The following is a 20,973-nucleotide window of genomic DNA, read 5'->3' as shown; positions in this document are numbered from 1 at the left end:
ACAATTATACAACTCACCATAATGTAGAATCAGTGGGAGCCCTGAGCTTGTTTTCCTACAACTATACGGTCCCATCTGAGGGTGACGGGGAACAGTGACAGATCGGCAGGTGCTGGATTCTCATAAGCAGCGGACAACCTACATCCCTCGCGTGGGCAGTTCACAATAGGGTTCGCACTCCTATGAGAATCTAATGCCACCGCTGATCTAACAGGAGGTGGGGCTCAGGCAGTAACGGAAGCAATGGGAAGCAGCTGTAAAAACAGATGAAGCTTAGCTTGCTGGCCCGCCGCTCACTTCCTGCTGTGCAGCCTGGTTCCTAACAGGCCACAGACCGATACTGATCTGTGGCCCAGGGGCTGGGGACCGCTGCTCTATGCCATACATGAGGAAGAAAACAAAGTCCGTGCCTTCCTGAGACTTTCATTCCAAACGTGAAATCTGGAAGACTCTGGGACAGTTTGTGATAGACAAATGGTTCCTCTTTCCTTCCCCCAATTCCATGGCTAAAAGGGAGAATCACAAAATAAAACAGGAGAGAGGCGATCTGAGAGCTACCCCATTTCAACTCCTTCCCTGTTTTAATAAGGAAACCAAGAGCAGTGAGCACTTGTTCTGTCACAGGTGCACTCACTCACCTTAATCCATAGGTCCATGACTCTCAAACTTGAACAAGCTTCAGAATCACCTACAGGGCTCGTGAAAATAGTTTGCCTAGTCATTCCCAGAATTCCTGATTCAGGAGGTCTAGGGTGAAGCCCGAGAATTTGCATTTCTGACAAGTTCCCAGGTGATGCTGAGGCCGCCACTGCTGCTGGTGCTGCCCCAGGTACCACACATGAGAACCACTGTCACAGAACAACTCCACAAAACAGGTTATTTTTGTTCCCATTTTACAGATGAGGAAACTGAGCATCAGGAAGGGTAGGTTTCTTACCAGAAAGAAGCTACACCACTAGACTGCCAGACAGGATTTCAACCCAGATCTGCTTGACTCTAAAGCCCATGCTGCTTCCACGACACCAAAGTTAAGAGATCTAACATTCTCGGTCCGATGCGGTGGCTCATGCCTGTAATCCCAGCACTTTGGGAGGCCGAGGCAGGTGATCACCTGAGGTCAGGAGTTCGAGACCAGCCTGGCTAACATGGTGAAACCCCATCTCTACTAAAAATACAAAAATTAGCCAGGCATGGTGGCAGGCACCTGTAATCCCAGCTACTCAGGAGGCTGAGGCAGGAGAATCGCTTGAATCCAGGAGGCAGAGGTTGCAGTAACCTGAGATTGTGCCACTGTACTCCAGCCTGGGCAACAGAGTGAGACACCATCTCCAAAAAAAAAGTCTAGGATTTCTCCATTGCCATTACATGTCTACTTTTTTTTTTTTTTTGAGACAGGGTCTCTGTCACCCAGGTTGGAGTGCAATCATGGTTCACTGCAGCCTTGATCTCCCAGGCTCAAGAGATCCTCCTGACTAAGCCTCCCAAGTAGCTGGGACTAGAGGTACAACAACGTGCCCAGCTAATTTTTTCTATTTTTTGTAGAGATGAGGTCTCACTATGTCTGCCTCAGCCTCCCAAAGTGCTAGAACTACAGGCATGAACCACCACACCCAGCCCTACTGTATTTTAGAACTTCTATTCTTGAAAAGCAAAGTCAAGTTCCCTGTAAGTGCATAATATATTCTCATTTTCAATGAGAACAGAAGATGGTTTGTAAAAGCTATTTTTAAGTGTCCCTATTTGCCCAGTAATTCCTCTTCTAGAAATCTGAGAATAATTCAAAATATAGCCCAAAACACAAAGGCATTAAGTGTTCAGCAAAACACTGAGAATCTAAATAACCAATATAAAGAGATTGGTTAGGCCGTGCAGCGTGCTCACGCCTGTAATCCCGGCACTTTAGGAGGCCGAGGCGGGCAGATTACCTGAGGTCAGGAGCTTGAGACCAGTCTGGCCAACATGGTGAAACCCCGTCTCTAGTAAAAATACAAAAATTAGCCAGGCGTGATGGCATGTGCCTGTAGTCCCAGCTACTCAGGGGGCTGAGGCAGGAGAACTGCTTGAACCCAGGAGGTGGAGGTTGCAGTGAGCCGAGATCACGCTATTGTACTCCAGCCTGGGTGACAGAGCAAGACTCCATCTCAAAGAAAACAAACAAAATAAATAAATAAAAATAAAGAGACTGGTTAAATAAATTATTGTATATCCAAATGATGAAATATTATGAAGCCACTGAAAATTATTTATTTAGAATGTTTGAAACATCAAAGTATTTATGATACAACACTAAATAAGGAAGAGCACAGAACTAAATTCAGTAAGTATTCAATGTTTATAAAAATATTGAAAAAAGACTGAAAGGAAATAAGCTAGACTAACAATAGTTCCCTGCTTCTAATAATTTTCAATACATTCCACCCTTTCTACTACAACGAGCTTTCTTAGTCAAAAAAAAAAATGCACTCTGTTTGTTGACTAAATACTTTCAAGACTCTTTTACAGTTAGTCAATTCCTGAAAAGCCAGGAAAATCAAAATTGTGAATTTTAAGGCTAATATTTAATTCCAGATTACATTTCCCCTGACCCTACAATATACATTTTTAAAGTTAAAAAAAAAGGAAAAAAACACAAACGATAATTATTATAAATACATAGAAAAAAAGGCTATAAAAATGACTAGAAATATGACAAAAGGGATTAATTTTGGTTGGTAGAATTATATGGCTTTTAAGTCTTAACAGTGTTTATTACATTTTCTACAATGAACATCTATCACTTTTGTAATTTAAAAAAAGTATTTGCTATCTTTCTTTTTAAGAGACAACCATCAAGCAAATTATATCACATCTATACGATGGAATATTAATAGACATTTTTAAAAAGTTGTAGAATATTTAATAATATAAAAAAAGGTCTGATATATTATTAGCTGACCATACTATAGAACAGTATGTTCAGAATGATCCCATCGTTTTGTTTAAAAACAAACAAAATATCCATGTATACACAGAAAACACCTTGGCAGGAAACAGACCAAAATATTAATAGTGTTTTATTCTGGGTAGTAGGATTAGAGATTATTTTAATTTTCTTATTTTTGCTTCTGTTTTGGTCAATTTTCCTCTACTGAATATGAATTACTTTTCCAATATGAAAAAAAAAAAAGTTTTAAAAAAAATCTAGGTTAAACAAAAAGTTACCTTGTTAAACAAAAAAGAGACAAAGACAAGCAGGGGCATCTTACTGAAAGAACTTCCTTTACAAAGATTTCCAGCCCCACTCCAGCTCTAATGTTTAAATCCATAAACTACTTGTCTTCTAACATCACCAGGTCAGTAAGCATCCACCCTTCCTGCTGTTCCAGACTTAGTCATGCTGGAGGAAGACACGAAATCCAGCAGCAGAGGCCACCCCTCAGGACTGGGTGCGGTGGCTCACCCCTTTAAACAAGACCCTGGTGGGGGAAAAAAAAAATCTAACCACCGTCTAATGCTATGGAACTGATTACAAGTAAATATAATTTACAATCATTTGATTAAGAAAATGCACTATTTACGTTGCAAATAACACACTACCTACAGAATTATACTCTCAGACTTGGCAGAGACCTCTGAGATCATCTGAAGACAATTTCCAAGACACCGTCTTTAGGATGCTTTGTAAATATTGACTGGAAACAATAACAGAGATGTCACGCCACAGAATCTTAAGTAAACAGTTCAAAAGCCTGGCTTCCTGTTTATACAATTGTAAGTCACCTTATTGCTAGCTACAAGGTTATTCAGCATTCTGATTTAATCTAAGAACTCCTTGATTTTATGCATAATAAAAGGGACTACAAAGAACAGCTGAAAAGCCAGAAGACAAAGAAGGAACAAAAATAAACAATGACGCGTATTCCAACCCAAACAATGAGAAATCTATGCAACTAGACTATCAGTTCAATCTATTTCCAGGTCGCTATCCTCACTGTGACACATGGCAGAGTTACGCACAGATGTCAGCACCAAGACTTCCTTTTCTGGGAGTAATCCAAATTCCTGGAGAAAAGCTTCAAGGTCCACAGCAAAGAAATCATCCCCCAGCTGGTCAGTAACACGAACAAAATTGCCGATCAATTCACCCCCCTTATAGATCAGCAGGGCAGGAAGGGCATTCCTGGTGAACCGACTGCTGGCGCCAATAACTGAGCTCTTCACCCTGCAGAACTTGACAGCTGGGTATTCTGCGGCAAGGCAGATCATGCAACCATTCATGGCTTCGGTCCCTGGAATGCCATCCTCATAAATATGAACCATGATGACAATGCTTTTCTGTTCTTTATCAATCATGTCTAAAAACCCTTCTCCACTGGAGATCTCAAAAACCTGCTTGAATTGGGGCCCCTTGTGAAGCTGCTGCCGCATCTCTTCCATTCGCTGCTTCCGGTACTGCTGCAGAAACTCTTCATCATCTTGGTCCTCATTCATCATGGCAAACTCCTTCAGAGTCATCTGCAGGCGGACCAGCAAGTGAGCATAAATATGAAAACTGAACACTCGTGATAACAGTTAATATGGGCCGGGCGCGGTGGCTCACGCCTGTAATCCTAGCACTTTGGGAGGCTGAGATGAGCGGATCACTTGAGGTCAGGAGTTCAAGACCAGCCTGGCCAACATGGCAAAGCCTCATCTCTCCTTAAAAAAAAAAAAAAAAAAAAGTTAGCAGGGCATGGTGGTGTGCACCTGTGGTCCCAGCTACACAGGAGGCTGAGGCACAACAAGAATCACTTGAACCTGGGAGGCGGAGGTTGCAGTGAGCCAAGATCACACCACTGCACTCCAGCCTGGGCGACAGGGTGATACCCTGTCTCCAAAAAAATAAAAAATAAATAAAACAGTTAACATGTACTACATGCTGATAATATATAAGGCACCATGCTAAGTACTTTACATGCATTATATCTCACTGAATTCCATAACTCCATCAGGAAGGGACTTTTAATAGCCCCACTTTATAAATGAGGTTCCAAAACTTGACATTATTTGAACAAGTTCACCCAGTAAGCATAAGACCAGTACTCAAACTAGATTTTAAAAACCCATGTTTTTAACTACAATATCACATTTCCTCTCAATCCAAATAGGCAGCATCATATAATCTCACTTCATGAGCTTGTTTCTTTTTGTCAGTCTTGACAATATTTTATCTACTTTTTTTTTTTTTGGAAAGATAACAAGACATTACAGAATTTTAGAAAAAACTCTCATAACCCCTGCCCCACACCATCCCCAAACACACACACACACACAGAGTCATATGGACTCTAAAAATTATTTTTATTACTAGTCATACTAAAATAGTTTTGCTTTTATAGCAGCAGCTGTGGGTGTACCAATTAAGCCATAACCTGCTTTCGAGACTTAGCACGATTATAAGTATTTCCTCATGTTTCCAAATATTTTTATGAAATTATATATGTGTCACTTTGCTTAATCACTTCCCTAATTCTGCCAGACAGTTTCCAGTTCTGTTCTATTGCAGATAAATCAGCAGGACAGGAACAGCCTCTCACAAGACTGATCCATGTGATGATATGATGTTGCCTCATTCTGGCCTCTCACCTCAGTATCAGGAAGCAGCTGTGAGCAGCAGGCACAATGCCCAAGAGACAGTTTAAGCTACGAAAGCATCTTCCCCCTGCCCCGGTGCAGCAAGACAACCTCGCTCCTCTCATAAAACCTAACTCTGCCTAATGTTGCATAGATTAGGGAACAGGGAGTGGGAGATCACACTAGATCAGAACACGTTGTTACTTTATCATAACCAGCAACAATCTGAGTTCACTATTTTACTTATTGACAATTTTCCTCCCATCTCGCAGCCCTCCACTTCAACTCAGTCTACCAGAGTGGCTTCTTCTGACCTATTGAAGTCTTTGGCTAAGTGTAATGTCCTAAAATCAGCCTCCTGGTCAAGGTGAATGATTCCCAGCTTAATCCTCTTATCTGCTCCCTGATCCTGTGTGGTATTTTAGCTTTGGGCCATAACTAAATGATCTCAGGCACTCACAGACATTCGTCCACACTCAGAGGGCATCCAGAGAAACAGTGAATCCCTTTTAATACTGATAGGATAAGAGGCCATCAGGGGCCGGGCACCACGGCTCACGCCTGTAATCCTAGCACTTTGGGAGGCTATGGTGGGAGGGTCCCTTGACCTTAGGAGTTCTGAGACCAGCCTGGGCAACATAGACCCTGTCTCTATTTAAAAAAAAAAAAAAAAAAAAGGCCATCAGGTGCCTACTTCAAAATATCTTCCAGAGTATCTGTTTGCTAATTATAATGCCTCCTTAGAATAAATTCTCATGAATAGACTTCAGATGAAATAGCAACATCATGGAAGAAACAGGAGTATTTGGGTTAGAACCCTAGCGCCTACTAGAATTTACCAGTTGCATTGCCCTGAACAAGCCTCTAATGCCCTCTAAGCATTGCTTCCATTATCTGTAAGAAGGGGATAATACCACCACCCTAAGAGGGTTATTTCTGGCCCAAGATAAAACCTCAATAAAAGAAGGGAAACTAAAATTTACTGAGCACTTTCAATGGGCCAGACACTGTGATGGGCATATTAACAACACAGCCCTGTACGGGGAGGATACATCATTTAACCATTGAAACACCAGATTCAGAAGGGAAGAGACTCTCCCACAGTCACTAGTAGCAGAACTGAGATTCAAAGCTGGGTGGCTTTGAGTTTTGACAGGGCTCTATGATTTCTCCTGCACTGCACAACTTCTTGGAGGTCAAATCAAGCATCCTCCACCTCTTGAATCACTCACCCAGCTCTAGCAGCCACAGCAGACTCTAAGAAAAGCCTGGGTACTGCTAATTACCTTCCCACTGATCTTCTCCTGGAGGTCTTTCTGTTTCTGTTGCTCCTCCTCTTCATCCAGATGGGACCTGCAAGTCATTGACAGCTTCTTGATCAGCCTTTCCATCTCCCGGCACTGCTCCTCCCTCTGCTCTGTCTCCAACTGCTTGAAGCGGCGCCAGTCATTGATCACACCTTTTGGGCCTGAGTAGGGTGAACACGGATGTGACCAAGGAGAATGGGCAGGGAATTATGGACCAGCTGACAGCTGTAGGTAGAAGTTCACATCTGCCTGAAGCTTGCTCCATCTACTGCACAATTATCATAGGGACTCTGTGTACTCTGCCACAGGGCAGAGTGGCCTATACACAATGATGTACTCTGCAACAAGGGCCAAGCTAATGCCCAACATTAGGAGATGAGTTTAAAAAATTATCATCTACCTACTCAAAGGAAAATAAAGCAACTCTTAGAGTAAAGGAGCTCTGTGTTTCCTGCCAGTAAAGGTATTCCAAATATATGAGGTTATTACAAAAGCAAAATTTAGAATATCATGGTACAATCCTCTAGTTTCTATTAAAAAAGACCTGTATGTATATACATAATTTATGTACATAGATATGCATACATGTTTGTGTATACACTTGTGTGTTTATAGAAAAAGAGCTTGCAGGATATGTAAACTGTTAACAGTGGTTGTCTCCAGGTAGTAGGATCTAAGCAACTGGTGAGAGAGATCTTTTACTTTTTTCTTTCTGTACTTCTATATTATCTGAATTTTTTTTTTTTTTTTTTGAGATTGAGTCTTGCTCTGCGGCCCAGGCTGGGGTGCAATGGCGCGATCTCGGCTCACTGCAACCTCCACCTCCCAGGTTCAAGCAATCCCCCTGCCTCAGCTTCCCGAGCAGCTGGGACTACAGGCATGCGCCACCATGCCCAGCTAATATTTGTATTTTTAGTAGAGACAGGGTTTCACCATGTTGGCCAGGATGGTGTCCAACTCCTGACCTCAGGTGATCCGCCCGCCTCGGCCTCCCAAAGTGCTATGGGATGATGGGCATGAGCCACCGCATCTGGCCTCTGAATTTTTTATAACAATTTTTTTATAACAAGATTGTAATACAACCTGTTCTGTTATTCCAGCTACCCTTAACCCGTCAAGCCCTGTGCTGCCGAAGGACTTATATGTCCTTGCACCTTGCTATGTGACTTGTGGTACCTCCTGTGGGATGAGTACATACATCCCCAGCCCATTGAGGCTGGGCTTGACTATGCGACTTGCTGGCCAATGGGATTGTGAGCAAATATGAAGTATGCCATGTCTGAGCAAAACAAAAAGTATGCTGTGTATGAGCCATTCCACGTTTCCAACAGCTCCTCTCTTGCTCTCTATGCTTCGCCATGAAAACGGTGTGTCCTAAATAGAGGGACACAGCCGAACTGAGGCTGTTATTCTTTCAGCCTAGCTCCTAGATGAAAGAACATATGAAACATAAGCAGGGCTGCCATTGACCTACAGGCTGCATGTAACGTGAATGAGAAATAAACCTTTGTTGTCATAAGCCACTAAAGCTTTGGAGTCTTTTGGTTTCACAGAAAAAAAATATACAAATCTATATGAAGACAACTTTAAAATGCTCCCAAAAAATACTTGAAAGACTTGAATAAATGGAAAAGCAATACCATGTTCCTGAACAGACATACTCAACATCACAGAAGTGCCAATGATCCCTAAATTAATCTATATATTTAATGCATTCCCAATGAAAATACATGAACACACATATGTGTCCGGCTCCTAAATTTCCTTTGGAAAAAATAAAGCAAAAGTTAATTGAAGAGGGTCTAGCCTCACCAAATACTAAAATATAACACTACAATAATTAAAAACAGTATGACATAGCCCAGTAAAAGACAAATCAATGGAAGAGACCACATAGTACAGCTAAAGTCCCAACATAAACAGAGAAATTCAGTACATAATAAAAGTGACATCTCAAGATAATAAAGATGGCTTATTCACTAAGCAGTACTGAAACAACTGAGTAGCAATATAAAAAAAATTAAACTGGAGCCCTGCTGCACCCTGCATCAAAGTGAATTCCACATGAATCAATATTTAAGTGTAAAAAATGAAATCACAAAAATACTAATGAAAAGTATAGGAGAACCTTTTTTTTTTTTTTTTTTTTTTTGGAGACAGAGTCTCACTCTGTTGCCCAGGCTGGAGTACAGTGGCATGATCTTGGCTCACTGCAACCTCTGCCTCCAGGGTTCAAGCAATTCTCCTTCCTCAGCCTCCCAAGTAGCTGGGCCTACAGCCGCATGCCCCCACACCTGGCTAACTTTTTGTATTTTAGTAGAGACAGGATTTCACTGTGTTGCCCAGGCTGGTCTCAAACTCCTGAGCTCAGGCAGTCCACCCGCCTCAACCTCCCAAAATGCTAGGATTACAGGTGTGAGCCACTGTGCTCAGCCAGGAGAACCTTTTTATACAGCAAAGTGAGGCCCTTTATAAAGTAGGGTGAAGAAACGCCTTTTAAGTAAAATGCAAAATTAAGAAACTATAAAATACTTTTAAGTACATAAAAATAAAATTTTTCATCCAGGAAAAGAACAAAAGAATATAAAGTCAAAAGACAACAACAAACTGAAAGAAATATTTACCACTCATATCACAGATTAGTTTCCTTTATAGCTCCCCAAGAAGAAAAAAACCACCTAATTTTTTAAATGAGCAAAGGATATAAAAATCTCTCTTAAAATTATGAAAAGAAGTTTAGGTTCCCTCTTAAAAATAAATATGGGCCCAGTGCATTGGTTCATGCCTATGGGACGCTGAGGCAGATGATCGCTTGAGGCCAGCAGTGTGAGGCCAGCCTGGGCAACAAAGTGAGACCCCATCTCTACAAAAAATAAAGAAATAAATTAGCTGGGCACGGTGGCAAGCGCCTGTGGTCCCAGCTACATGTGGTCCCAGCTTTTTAAGAGAGGAACCTCATGGAAGCTGAGGCAGAAGGATCATTTGAGCTCAGGAAGTTGAGGCTGCAGTGAGCCATTATGGCACCAAGGCACTCCAGCCTGAGCAACAAGGTGAGAACTTGTCTTAAAAAACAAAAAAACAAAACAAAACAAAAAAAAGGTGGTGGGGGCGGAAATAAACCTACAATGAATTACTACAATAGCAAAGATCAAGGAGTTTCATAACACAGTAGGAGGTCAAGTGTACAGAGAAACACAGATTGCTGATTAAACTATAAATTACTGCCACCTCAACTCAACTGACAGCAATTTGACAATATTAAAATGTACAAGTGTAAATATGCCATTTTTAGGAATTTGCACTACCCATATACTCATACTTGTGATTTACGAGATATCAAACTGTTAATACGAGATGCAGGATTCAAATCCAGGCCAGTCTGTGTTCATTACCATGCTGCTATGCACATACATTTGTATTGTGCACTAAAAGGCTAGAAGCACACATAATGAAAAGACTAGGTTACCTCTGAAAGTGGGACCAGAGTTAAAAGTGATCAGGAGAATTAATTTATTAATATGTATTTAATTAATATGTATTTAATGTACATTTTTTAAGCCTGTTCCCAGAGCCCAGGGTTTCTCAGTACCTGTGTTAACTGAGATGCCTTCGCCTGCCAGCTCAGCCTCTGCAGGCACAGAACTGCTGGCTGGGGCACCTCTGCCTCGGTCCTTGTCCTCGTGGTCACTGTCCTCATCCTCACTGCTGCTGTAGTAGTACTGCAGTTTCTCCCCCAGCAACTTATCATCAAGGGTGGTCATGGTGTCTGGAAAAAGAAAGCATATCAGGTTCTTTGCTGATTTGAGCCAGACAGACATGAATCTGAAGCATAGGGGGCTCGCCTGTGCTGAGATCCTACAATTTCCAGGACACTAAAGTGATTATTTTCATAACCAAAATCTTAACAAATCCCTACCGTTACCCTGTGTGTTAGGGCTTATCACACTCTTTAACAGAAGGTAAAACTGAAGCTCAGATAAAGGAAGAGTCTTCACCAAGCTTAACAGCGAATGACGGAGCTGGGACCAGACCCCCGGATTCCTGACTCCAAGAGCCTGAGGTATAAATTACTCTAGTCTGAGTTAAGTGTACAAGCCACCTGCACTGGCTTGGAGGAATCTACTGACTAGTGGTTTTATCTGTGCCTTTAGTTTTCCCACCAGCTAAGACTGCTGCCTAATTGAAAAATTGGGTAAGTATCCTCAGGAAAAACCCCAAAAAGAGGCATCAAAAGTACAATGCTGAGTCACTATTTGTCTAGGCAATCACTCTCTGTCACCAGCCTTCAACTTCCCAGACAACACCCTGAGGGCTTGGATGGATGGTCTCTGAAACGCTACCTATTCTGACAGTTTAAAAGAAGGGCCCATACAAAGATTTTAATAACTCCCAAGGGTTTAAAGGACTATGATGGCCGGGCTTGCGCAGGTAATCCCAGCACTTAGGGAGGCCGAGGCGGGAGGATCACTTGAGACCAGGTATTCGAGACCAGCCTGGCTAACATGGTGAAACTCTTGTCTCTACTAGTAAAAGCAAACAAACAAACAAACAAAAATTAGCCAGGTGTGGTGGCGGGTGTCTGTTTTCCCAGCTACTCAGGAGGCTGAGGCACGAGAATCTCTTGAATTTAGGAGGCGGAGGTTGCAGTGAGCCGAGATCACGCCACTGCACTCCAGCCTGGGAGACAGAGCGAGACTCTGTTTCAAAAAAAAAATAAAAACTAAAAATATAAAGGACCAGGCTTCTGCATCAGAAGTAGCCAAGGGCATTCTGATGAAAAGATGCAGCTTAGCCCCCAGAGGCCTGCTTGAGAATTCAGCAGGAATGCGGCTGCCTTAAAGACTTATCACCGGGCCTATCATACTCCATTTACAAAGTGACTCTCTCCCACCGGGCAAGGAGTTCTTGAACGTAGGGACCTCTAGTCACTACCTCTATCCCCAACGCCCAGCACAAGGCCGCTGCACAATTTGCTAAACTCGCAGCCTGGGTCAACGGGAGAATCGGAGGACTCCAGCAGTCAGATGCAAAGGAGACAGGGATCATGGAGAGACAGGTGGAGGTGCCAGGAAGGAACAAAACCAAACTTAAGGCCCAGGAATGGGCCAAGCGGGGGACACAGCAGCGGCGGAGGGGAGGGAAGGAGTTGCGCTCCTAAAGGAGGGACCGCTGCGGGGAGGAGACGAGGGCGGGCCCCCTGGAGACGCGAGCAGAGGAGGCGGGGCCCCCGGACGGGAAGCAGAGGGGTGTGTGGAGCTTTTGGGGGAAGGCTGGAAGGGCCCGGGGGAGGCGGGGCCAGAGGAGGAAAGCGGACGAGGAAGACGCGGAGAACTTGGGGGTCGAGACAGAGCGAAGAAGGGGCAGTTTTACCCAAGCTCGCCAACCCCACTCCCTCCCGTAGTCCGCGGCTGCTGCCGCTTCCCGGTGGACCCCAATGCAGTTACCTGCCCTAGCTCGCCCCGGATCCCTTTGGGCCAGCAGCTCCGGGCGCCGGAAGGAATGGAGCACTTTCTTAAGAGGAAGAGCAGTGGGTCAGCGCCCTGAGCGCTAAAGAGAAAAGCCGCCGAAGCCCGACAGCGCGGACCAATGAGGCGGCCTTCCTGCGTCGTGGCGGACGCGCATTGTCCAATCAGAAGCCGCTGCTCCCCGCTGAGGGGCAGGGGAGAAGCTACGGGTCCTACCTTGGAACAAAACACCTCGACAACAACGCTCTCCTAATTGCTTTGTTTTGGTTTTAATCTGCACAACGAAAAAGTGAATTGTATGACCCAGCGTCAAGCAATAAGAAAAATGTATTCACAGGCCGGGCGCGGTGGCTCACGCCTGTAATGCCAGCACTTTAGGAGGCCGAGGCGGGCGGATCACTTAAGGTCAGGAGTTCAAGACCAGCCTGGCCAACACGTTGAAACCCCGTCTCTACTAAAAATACAAAAATTAGCCGGGCGTGGTGGCCGACGCCTGTAATCCAAGCTACTCGGGAGGCTGAGGCAGGAGAATCGCTTAAACCCAGGAGGCAGAAGTTGAAGTGGGCCGAGATCGCGCCACTGCACCCCAGCCTGGGCGACAGAGCGAGACTGTCTCAAAAAAAAAAAAGAAAGAAAGAAAAGAAAAATGTATTCACTTCCCTTCGAAGTTTCCGAAGCCATTCAAAATGTGCTTTTTATTGGTTCTTCATCGCATCACGTCTATTAGACGGAAAAGTGACTCAGAGACGTCCGGTAATTTGCCCGAGAGCACAAATCCCTCAAGTACAGGGCGTAGATTAAAATATATATATATATATATATATTTTTTTTTTTTTTTTTTTTTTGACGGAGTTTCGCTCTTCTTGCCCAGGCTGGAGTGCAGTGACGCGATCTCGGCTCACTGCAACCTCCGCCTCACAGTTTCAAACAATTCTCCTGCCTCAGCCTCCTGAGTAGCACACGCTCCTGATTACAGGCATGCGCCACCACCCCGCCTAATTTTTGTATTTTTAGTAGAGACGGGGTTTCACCATGTTGGTCAGGCTGGTGTCGAACCCCTGACCACATGATCCGCCCACCTTGGCCTCTCAAAGTGCTGGGATTACAGGCGTGAGCCACACTGCACCCAGCCTAAACGTTTTTTGTATTAATGAAGAGAAAACCAGTAAAGATAAGAACCACTTCCTTATATAATAGTCAGATTCTCTCTGTCTCTCTCATTTGTTTTCAAATTTTAAAAGTGGTATCTTGGCCGGTGCAGTGGCTCACACCTATAAACCCAGCACTTTGGGAGGCTGAAGCAGGCAGATCACCTGAGGTCAGGAGTTTGAGATCAGCCTGGCCGGTGAAACCCTGTCTCTACTAAAAATATAAAAATTAGCTGGGCATGGTGGCATGCACCTGTAATCCCAGCTACTCGGAAGGCTGAGGAAAGAAAATTGCTTGAAGCCAGGAGGTGGAGGTTGCAGTGAGCTGAGATTGCACCACTCCAGCCTAGCTAATAGAGCGAGACTCCCTCTTAAAAAAAAAAAAAAAAAAAAAAAAAAAAAGTGGTATCTTTGATATGGCCTTTAATTTTAATTTTTTAAGTGAATATTTTTTTAGATGTTGGATTGTCTATAAGCAACAATTAAATTACTATTTTCCCCTTTTTTTCTTTTTAGAGACAGGGTCCCACTCTGTCACCCAGGGAGGAGTGCAGTGGGATAACCATAGCTCACTGTGGCCTAACCTCTGGGGCTCAAGCCATCATCCCACTCAGCCTTCAAGTAGCTAGGACTGTAAGCGTGAGCCACCATGCCTGGCCTTTTTTTTTTTTTTTTTTTTTTTTGAGACAAAGTCTTGCTCTGTCGCCCAGGCTGGAGTGCAATGGCACGATCTCAGCCCACTGCAACCTCCACCTCCTGGGTTCAAGCGATTCTCCTGCCTCAGCCTCCCGAGTAGCTGGGACTTCAGGCACCCATCACCATGCCTGGCTAATTTTTGTATTTTTAGTAGGGGCAGGGTTTCACCAAGTTGGCCAGGCTGGTCCTGAACTCCTGACCTCAGGTGATTCACCCATCTTGGCATCTTGGCCTCCCAAAGTGCTGGGATTACAGGCGTGAGTAACCGCACTAGCCCTTTTTTTTTTTTTTTTAGTAGAGATGAGGTCTTGCTATGTTGCCCAGGTTAGTCTCAAATTCCTGGCCTCAAATGATCCTCCCACCTCAGCCTCCCAAAGTGCTGGGATTATAAGTGTGAGCCACTGCGCCCAGCCTTAAATTTCTTTTTTAAAAAGTTTTGATTAAGAAATCAAAGAAAATCAGAAAACCTCTGCTTTCATAGTTTTAGTAACAATACTTTTAGCAACTACCTTTTTCTTTAAGTAGCCCACACCTTTAACATTTAAGGAGTAAAATCTCTTTTTAAGGAATGTTTGAGGCTGGGAGCGGTGGCTCATGCCTGTAATCCGAGCACTTTGGGAGGCTGAGGCTGGCGATTACCTGAGCTCAGGAATTCGAGACCAGCCTGGGCAACTTGGCAAAACCCCGTTTCTACTAAAAATACAAAAGAAAATTAGCCAGGTGTGGTGGCACACACCTGTAATCCCAGCTACTCAGAAGGGTGAGGCAGGAGAATGGCTTGAACCCAGCAGGTGGATGTTAGAGGTTGCAGTGAGCCGAGATCGTGCCACTGCACTCTAAGCCTAGGTGAAAAGAGTGAAACTCCATCTCAAAAAAAATTTTTTTTCTTATTTATGTACATATATATTTTAATTTCTACAAGCCAATCAGAATGGAATACCATTAATTTTTCTTTTTCTTTTTCTTTTTTTTTTTGAGACAGAGTCTCGCTCTGTCGCCCAGGCTGGAGTGCAGTGGCGCGATCTTGGCTCACTGCAAGCTCCACCTCCCGGGTTCACGCCATTCTCCTGCCTCAGCCTCCCAAGTAGCTGGGACTACAGGCGCCCGCCACCACGCCCGGCTAATTTTTTGTATTTTTAGTAGAGACGGGGTTTCACCGTTTTAGCCAGGATGGTCTCAATCTCCTGACCTCGTGATCCACCCGCCTCCGCCTCCCAAAGTGCTGGGATTATAGGCGTGAGCCACCGCGCCTGGCCCGGAATACCATTAAATTTTAAGAGAACTTATAGTAATAGAATATAACCTTTACTTTGTTAATATGGTCAAGTACATAGATTGATTTTCAAATGCTAAAGCAACCTTGCATTCCTGAAATAAACACTATTTGGACTTGATGTGTTATACCTGATATACATAGCTAGATTTACTAACATTTTCAGGATTTTTGCATCTATGTTCATGAGAGATATTAACCTATGATTTTCTTTTTTTGTAATGTCACTGTGTGGTTATGTTTATCTAATAAAACTAGTTGTAAGTTCCCTCTTCCACTTTCTGAAGTAGCTTCTGTAAAATTGGCATTATTTCTCCTTAAATATTTATTAATAATAGAATAAACCTGTGAAGCGATCTGGGCCTGGAGTTTTCTTTGTGGGAAGGTTTTTCATAATTAATTCAATTTCTTTGGTAGTCATAGGGCTATGGCAGGCAGCTTCTAAAATCGCTCCTAGGCTAATGATCAATTTATTGCCCCTCTGCTCCCAATTCGCCCTTGAATATATGCTCTTCAATAATGGATAGAATTCAGTGAAGCATTTCTCCTTTGCAGTGAGCACAGTGATGAGCTTTCTCAGTAGAGGGCACTGGAGGGGCATTGCAGGAGGAGGGGCTCTCCTACTGTTTCCCACAGTTTCGTGGTAGGTCAGTGATGTGGATGTAATGACATCCAGGGGAGCTCTTTCCCAGCCATGTGTCCAGCACATATGGTCCCTTGGTGACATTGCAACCTCAGTCTAGACCAGCAACAATTTTCCTGTGGCCCTCTCAATGTGAAAATTAGCTTTCTGAAGGCTTCCTTCCGGTCCCCTACCAGTTTCCTGTCCCCCACCAGCCAACTCTCTCTGCAGGCTCCTGTGTACCTCTCCTGCTGCCTGGAGAGTAGCTTTCTGTCTGCCAGTGACTAGTTCCAGCCTGGGCCAACTAGCAGACCTCTGGGCTGAACTATACCTTCTCCGAGGTGTGACCCTCAGCCTTGAGAAGTGGACAGCTTTCCAAGTCTGTGTTTCCTTAGGTACTCTCCCTAACCTATAGAGTACTATGTGGAATTTACTTTTAGCTGGTAGTCATTTATTAGCATTTAATGATTCTTTATATTAAGCTTTACCCCATATAACGTACTGTGTAGTTTCTACCTCCTGATTGGACACAGACTGATACTACTCCCAAAGTTCCCCGCCTCTTGGTATTCATGCCCTGTGTAATCCCTTTCCTTTGCTTCTAAGGATTAGAATACCACAAAAGTAATGGGATGTTGCTTCCAAAATTTGGTTATAAAAGACTGTGACGTCTTTTTAGCACACACTCTCTCTCTCTCACTCTCTGTTGCCTGTATTGCTTGCTGCTTGGATGAGCCACTCTACCATATTGTGAGCTGCACTACAGAGAAGCTCATGTGGCCAGAAACTAACAGTAGCTGTATTAGTCCTTTCTTGTGATGCTATAAAGAAATGACTGAGATGGCCGGGCGTGGTGGCTCACGCCTGTAATCCCAGCACTTTGGGAGGCCGAGGGGGGTGGATCATGAGGTCAGGAGATTGAGGCCATCCTGGCCAACATAGTGAAACCCCGTCTCTACTAAAAATACAAAAATTAGCTGGGCATGGTGGTGGGCACCTATAGTCCCAGCTACTCAGGAGGCTAACGCGTAAGAATCGCTTGAACCCGGGAGGCGGAGGTTGCAGTGAGCCAAGATAACGCCACTGTACTCCAGCCTGGCAACAGAGCAAGATTGTCTCAAAAAAAAGAAAAAAAAAAAAAAAAACCTGAGACTGGTATTTCTACATAAAGAAATACCGATACTGATAAAGAAAAGAGGTTTAATTTGGCTCACAGTTCCGCAGGTTTTACAGGCATGGCACCAATAGCTGCTTAGCTCCTGGTGAGGGCCTGAGGAAGCTTACAATCATGACAGAAAGCAAAGAGGAGCCAGCATATCACGTGGTGAGAGCAGAAGCAAGGTGGGGGTAGGGGAGGTGTCACCCTCTTTTAAACAACCAGATCTAGCATGAACTGAGCAAGAACTCATCACCAAGGGGATGGCACTAAGCCATTTATGAGGCATCCATCCCCATGATCCAATACATCCCACTAGGCCCCACGTCCAACACGAGGTCACATTTCAACATGAGATTTGGAGGGGACAAATATCCAAATCATATCATTCCTCCCCTGGCACCCATCCCCCACATCTCATGTCCTCCTCACATTGCAAAATACAATAATCCCTTCTCGTTAATCCCCCGAAGTCTTAACTCATTCCAACATCAAATCAAAAGTCCTAAGTCTTCTCTGAGACTCATTTTCTTTCACCTATGAACCTGTAAAATCAAAACCAGTTATTTACTTCCAATAAACAGTGGTAGTACAGGCATTGGGTAAACATTCCCATTCCAAAAGGGAGAAACTGACCGAAATAAAGGGGCTACAGGCCCTATGCAAGTCTGAAACTCAGCAGGGCAGAGTTTTGGAATCTTACAATTCCAAAATAATCCTTGAGCCTGGGCAACATCGTGAAACCTGTCTCTACAGAAAATTAAAAAAACAAAATTAGCCAGGCATGGTGGTGTGCACCTGTAGTCCTAGCTACTCAGGAGGCTGAGGTGGGAGAATCACTTTAGCCCCAGAGGTCAAGGCTGCAGTGAGCCATGATTGCGCCACTGCTCTGGGCAACAGAGTGAGACCCTGTCTAAAACACACATACGGTCAGCAAAGCCTGACTCCTGTCCTCTCTCTCTCCTCTCCAGACAGCATGAGCTTCACCACTCGCTCCACCTTCTCCACCAACTACCAGTCCCTGGGCTCCGTCCAGCCGCCCAGCTACGGTGCCTGGGCGGTCAGGAGAGAGGCCAGCTGGTGGCGGGAGCTCTGGTTTCTGGATCTCCATGTCCTGCTTCACTAGCTTCTGGGGTGGCTTGGGGTCCGGGTTCTGGCCACAAGGATGGCCGGGGGTCTGGCAGGAATGGGAAGCATCCAGAACGAGAAGGAGCCCATGCAAAGCTGAACGGCCACCTGGCCCCCTACCTGGACAGAGTGAGGAGCCTGGAGACTGAGAACCAGAGGCTGGAGAGCAAAATCTGAGAGCATCTGGAGAAGAAGGGACCTCAGGCCAGAGACTGGGGCCTTTACTTCAAGACCATCAGGGGCCTGAGGGCTCAGATCTTCACAAATACTGTGGACAATGCCAGCATCATTCTGCAGATCGACAATGCCCGTCTTGCTGCTGGTTACTTTAGAGTCAAATATGAGACAGAGCTGGCCATACGCCAGTCTGTGCAGAGTGACATCCATGGGCTCCACAAGGTCACTGATGACACCAGTGTCACTCAGCTGCAGCTGGAGACAGAGATCGAGGCTCTCAAGGAGGAGCTGCTCTTCATGAAGAACCACAAAGAGTAAGTAAAAGGCCTACAAGCCCAGGTTGCAGCTCTGGGTTGACTGTGGAGGTAGATGCCCCCAAATCTCTGAACCTCACCAAGATCATGGCAGACATCTGGGCCCAATACAGTGAACTGCCTCAGAAGAACCAAAAGGAGCTAGACAAGTAGTGGTCCCAGCAGATTGAGGAGAGCACCACAGTGGTCATGATGCAGTCCGCCGAGGTCGGAGCTGCTGAGATGACACTCACGGAGCTGAGATGTACAGTCCAGTCCTTGGAGATCAACCTGGACTCAATGAGAAATCTGAAGGCCAGGTTGGAGAACAGCCTGAGGGAGGTGGAGGGCCACTATGCCCTGCAGATGGAGCAGCTCAACGGTATCCTGCTGCACCTGGAGTCAGAGCTGGCACAGGGTATAGGGGCAGTGCCAGGCCCAGGAGTACGAAGCCCTGCTGAACATCAAGGTCAAGCTGGAGGCTGAGATTGCCACCTACTGCCGCCTGCTGGAAGATGGCAAGGACTTCAATCTTGGTGATGCCCTGGACAGCAGGAATTCCATGCAAAACATCCAAAAGACCACCACCCCCCAGATTGTGGATGGCAAAGTGGTGTCTGAGACCAATGACACCAAAATTCTGAGACATTAAGCCAGCAGAAGCAGGGTACTCTTTGGGGAGCAGGAGGGCAATAAAAAGTTCAGAGGTCAAAAAATACACACAGACACACAGACACACACACACAAACACACACACACACAAACACACAAATCCCTGACTCCATGTCTTCCATCCTGGACACACTGGTGCAAGATGTGGGCTCCCAAGGCCTTGACTAGCTTCATCCCTGTGGCTTTGCAGGGTGCAGCCCCTGTGGCTACTCCCCTACCAGCTGGAGATGGGCACCTGTGACTTTTCCAGGCTCAGGATGCAAGTTGCAGGTAGCTCTACCATTCTCAGGTCTACAGAATGGCAGTCACTTCCCATAGCTCCACAAGACAGTGACCCAGTGGGGACTCTGTGTGGGGCCTCCAACCTCACACTTCCCCTTGGCATTGACGTAGTGAGTAACTCTTTGGGGACTCTGCCCTGCAGCTGGTTTCTGTCTGGGCACCTAGGCTTTTCCATAAATCCTCTGAAACCTAGGGGGAAGCTGCCAAGCTTCGTTCACTCTTGCATTCCATGTGCCTGCAGACTTAACAACACTTAGAAGCTACCAAGGCTTAGGGCAACTTGCACTCTCCAAAGTGGCAGATGGAACCATAGCTGGGGCCCTTTGAGCCAAGACTGGAGCTGGAGCAGCCCACCGAGGTGGTGCAGGGCAGTAGTGTGCAGGGCAGCAGCACCCTGGCCTCGCCACGGAAACCATTCATTCCTCCTTGGCCTCTGGGCTGTGACTCGAGGGGCTGCCTCAAACATCTCTGAAATGCAATACAGGTCTTTCTCCCATTTTCTTGGATAGTAGCACTTGGCTCCCTTTTAATCATGCTCATTTCTCTAGCAAGTGGTAGTTCTGCAGCCTGCTTGGATTCTTTCTCTTCCACAGGGAACAGTCTGCAAATTTTCCAAACTTTTCTACTCTGCTTCCCTTTTAAATATAACTTCCAACTTTAAGTCATTCCTTTGCTCCCGCATCTCATCATAGGCTTTTAGAAGCAACCATGCTACATCTTGAATGCTTTGCTGCTTAGAAATTTCTTCCACCAGATACCCTAAGTCATCATTCTGAAGTTCAAACTTCTACAGATCCCTAGGATATGAACACCATGCAGCCAAGTCTTTTCTAGGGCATAACAGGGTTGACCTTTACTCCAGCTTTCAATAACTTCCTTATTTCCATCTGAGACCTCATCAGTCTGGCCTTCACTATCCACATTTCTATCAGCAATTTGGTCACAACCACTTAACAAGTCTCTAAGAAGTTCCAAAATTTCCCTTGTCTTCCTGTCTTCTTCTGAGCTCTCCAAACTCTTCTAACCTCAGCCTGTTACCCAGTTCCAAAGCCACTTTCACATTTTCAGGTATCTTTATAGCAATGCCACACTCCTCAGTACCAATGTTCTGTATTAGTCTGTTCTTGTGTTGTTCTACAAAGAAATAACGGAGTCTGGGTAC

The 20,973-nt window shown here is 45.0% G+C and overlaps 1 protein-coding gene across 1 annotated transcript; it reads right to left on the bottom strand.

The window, feature by feature from the left end:
- Positions 1–2,219: 2,219 nt before the first annotated feature.
- Positions 2,220–13,159, bottom strand: PDCL (phosducin like). Its single transcript, XM_003833129.6, has 4 exons — positions 12,344–13,159; positions 10,489–10,665; positions 6,879–7,060; positions 2,220–4,494 (listed from the first exon to the last, which is right to left on the bottom strand). The coding sequence occupies exons 2-4, from the start codon at positions 10,658–10,660 to the stop codon at positions 3,943–3,945; spliced, it is 906 nt and encodes a 301-aa protein (XP_003833177.1). The 5' UTR covers positions 10,661–10,665; positions 12,344–13,159; the 3' UTR covers positions 2,220–3,942.
- Positions 13,160–20,973: the final 7,814 nt, after the last annotated feature.

This window comes from Pan paniscus, chromosome 11 (genome assembly GCF_029289425.2).
Source record: "Pan paniscus chromosome 11, NHGRI_mPanPan1-v2.0_pri, whole genome shotgun sequence".
Lineage (NCBI taxonomy): Eukaryota > Metazoa > Chordata > Mammalia > Primates > Hominidae > Pan > Pan paniscus.
This window is presented reverse-complemented; position numbering and strand designations above follow the sequence as displayed.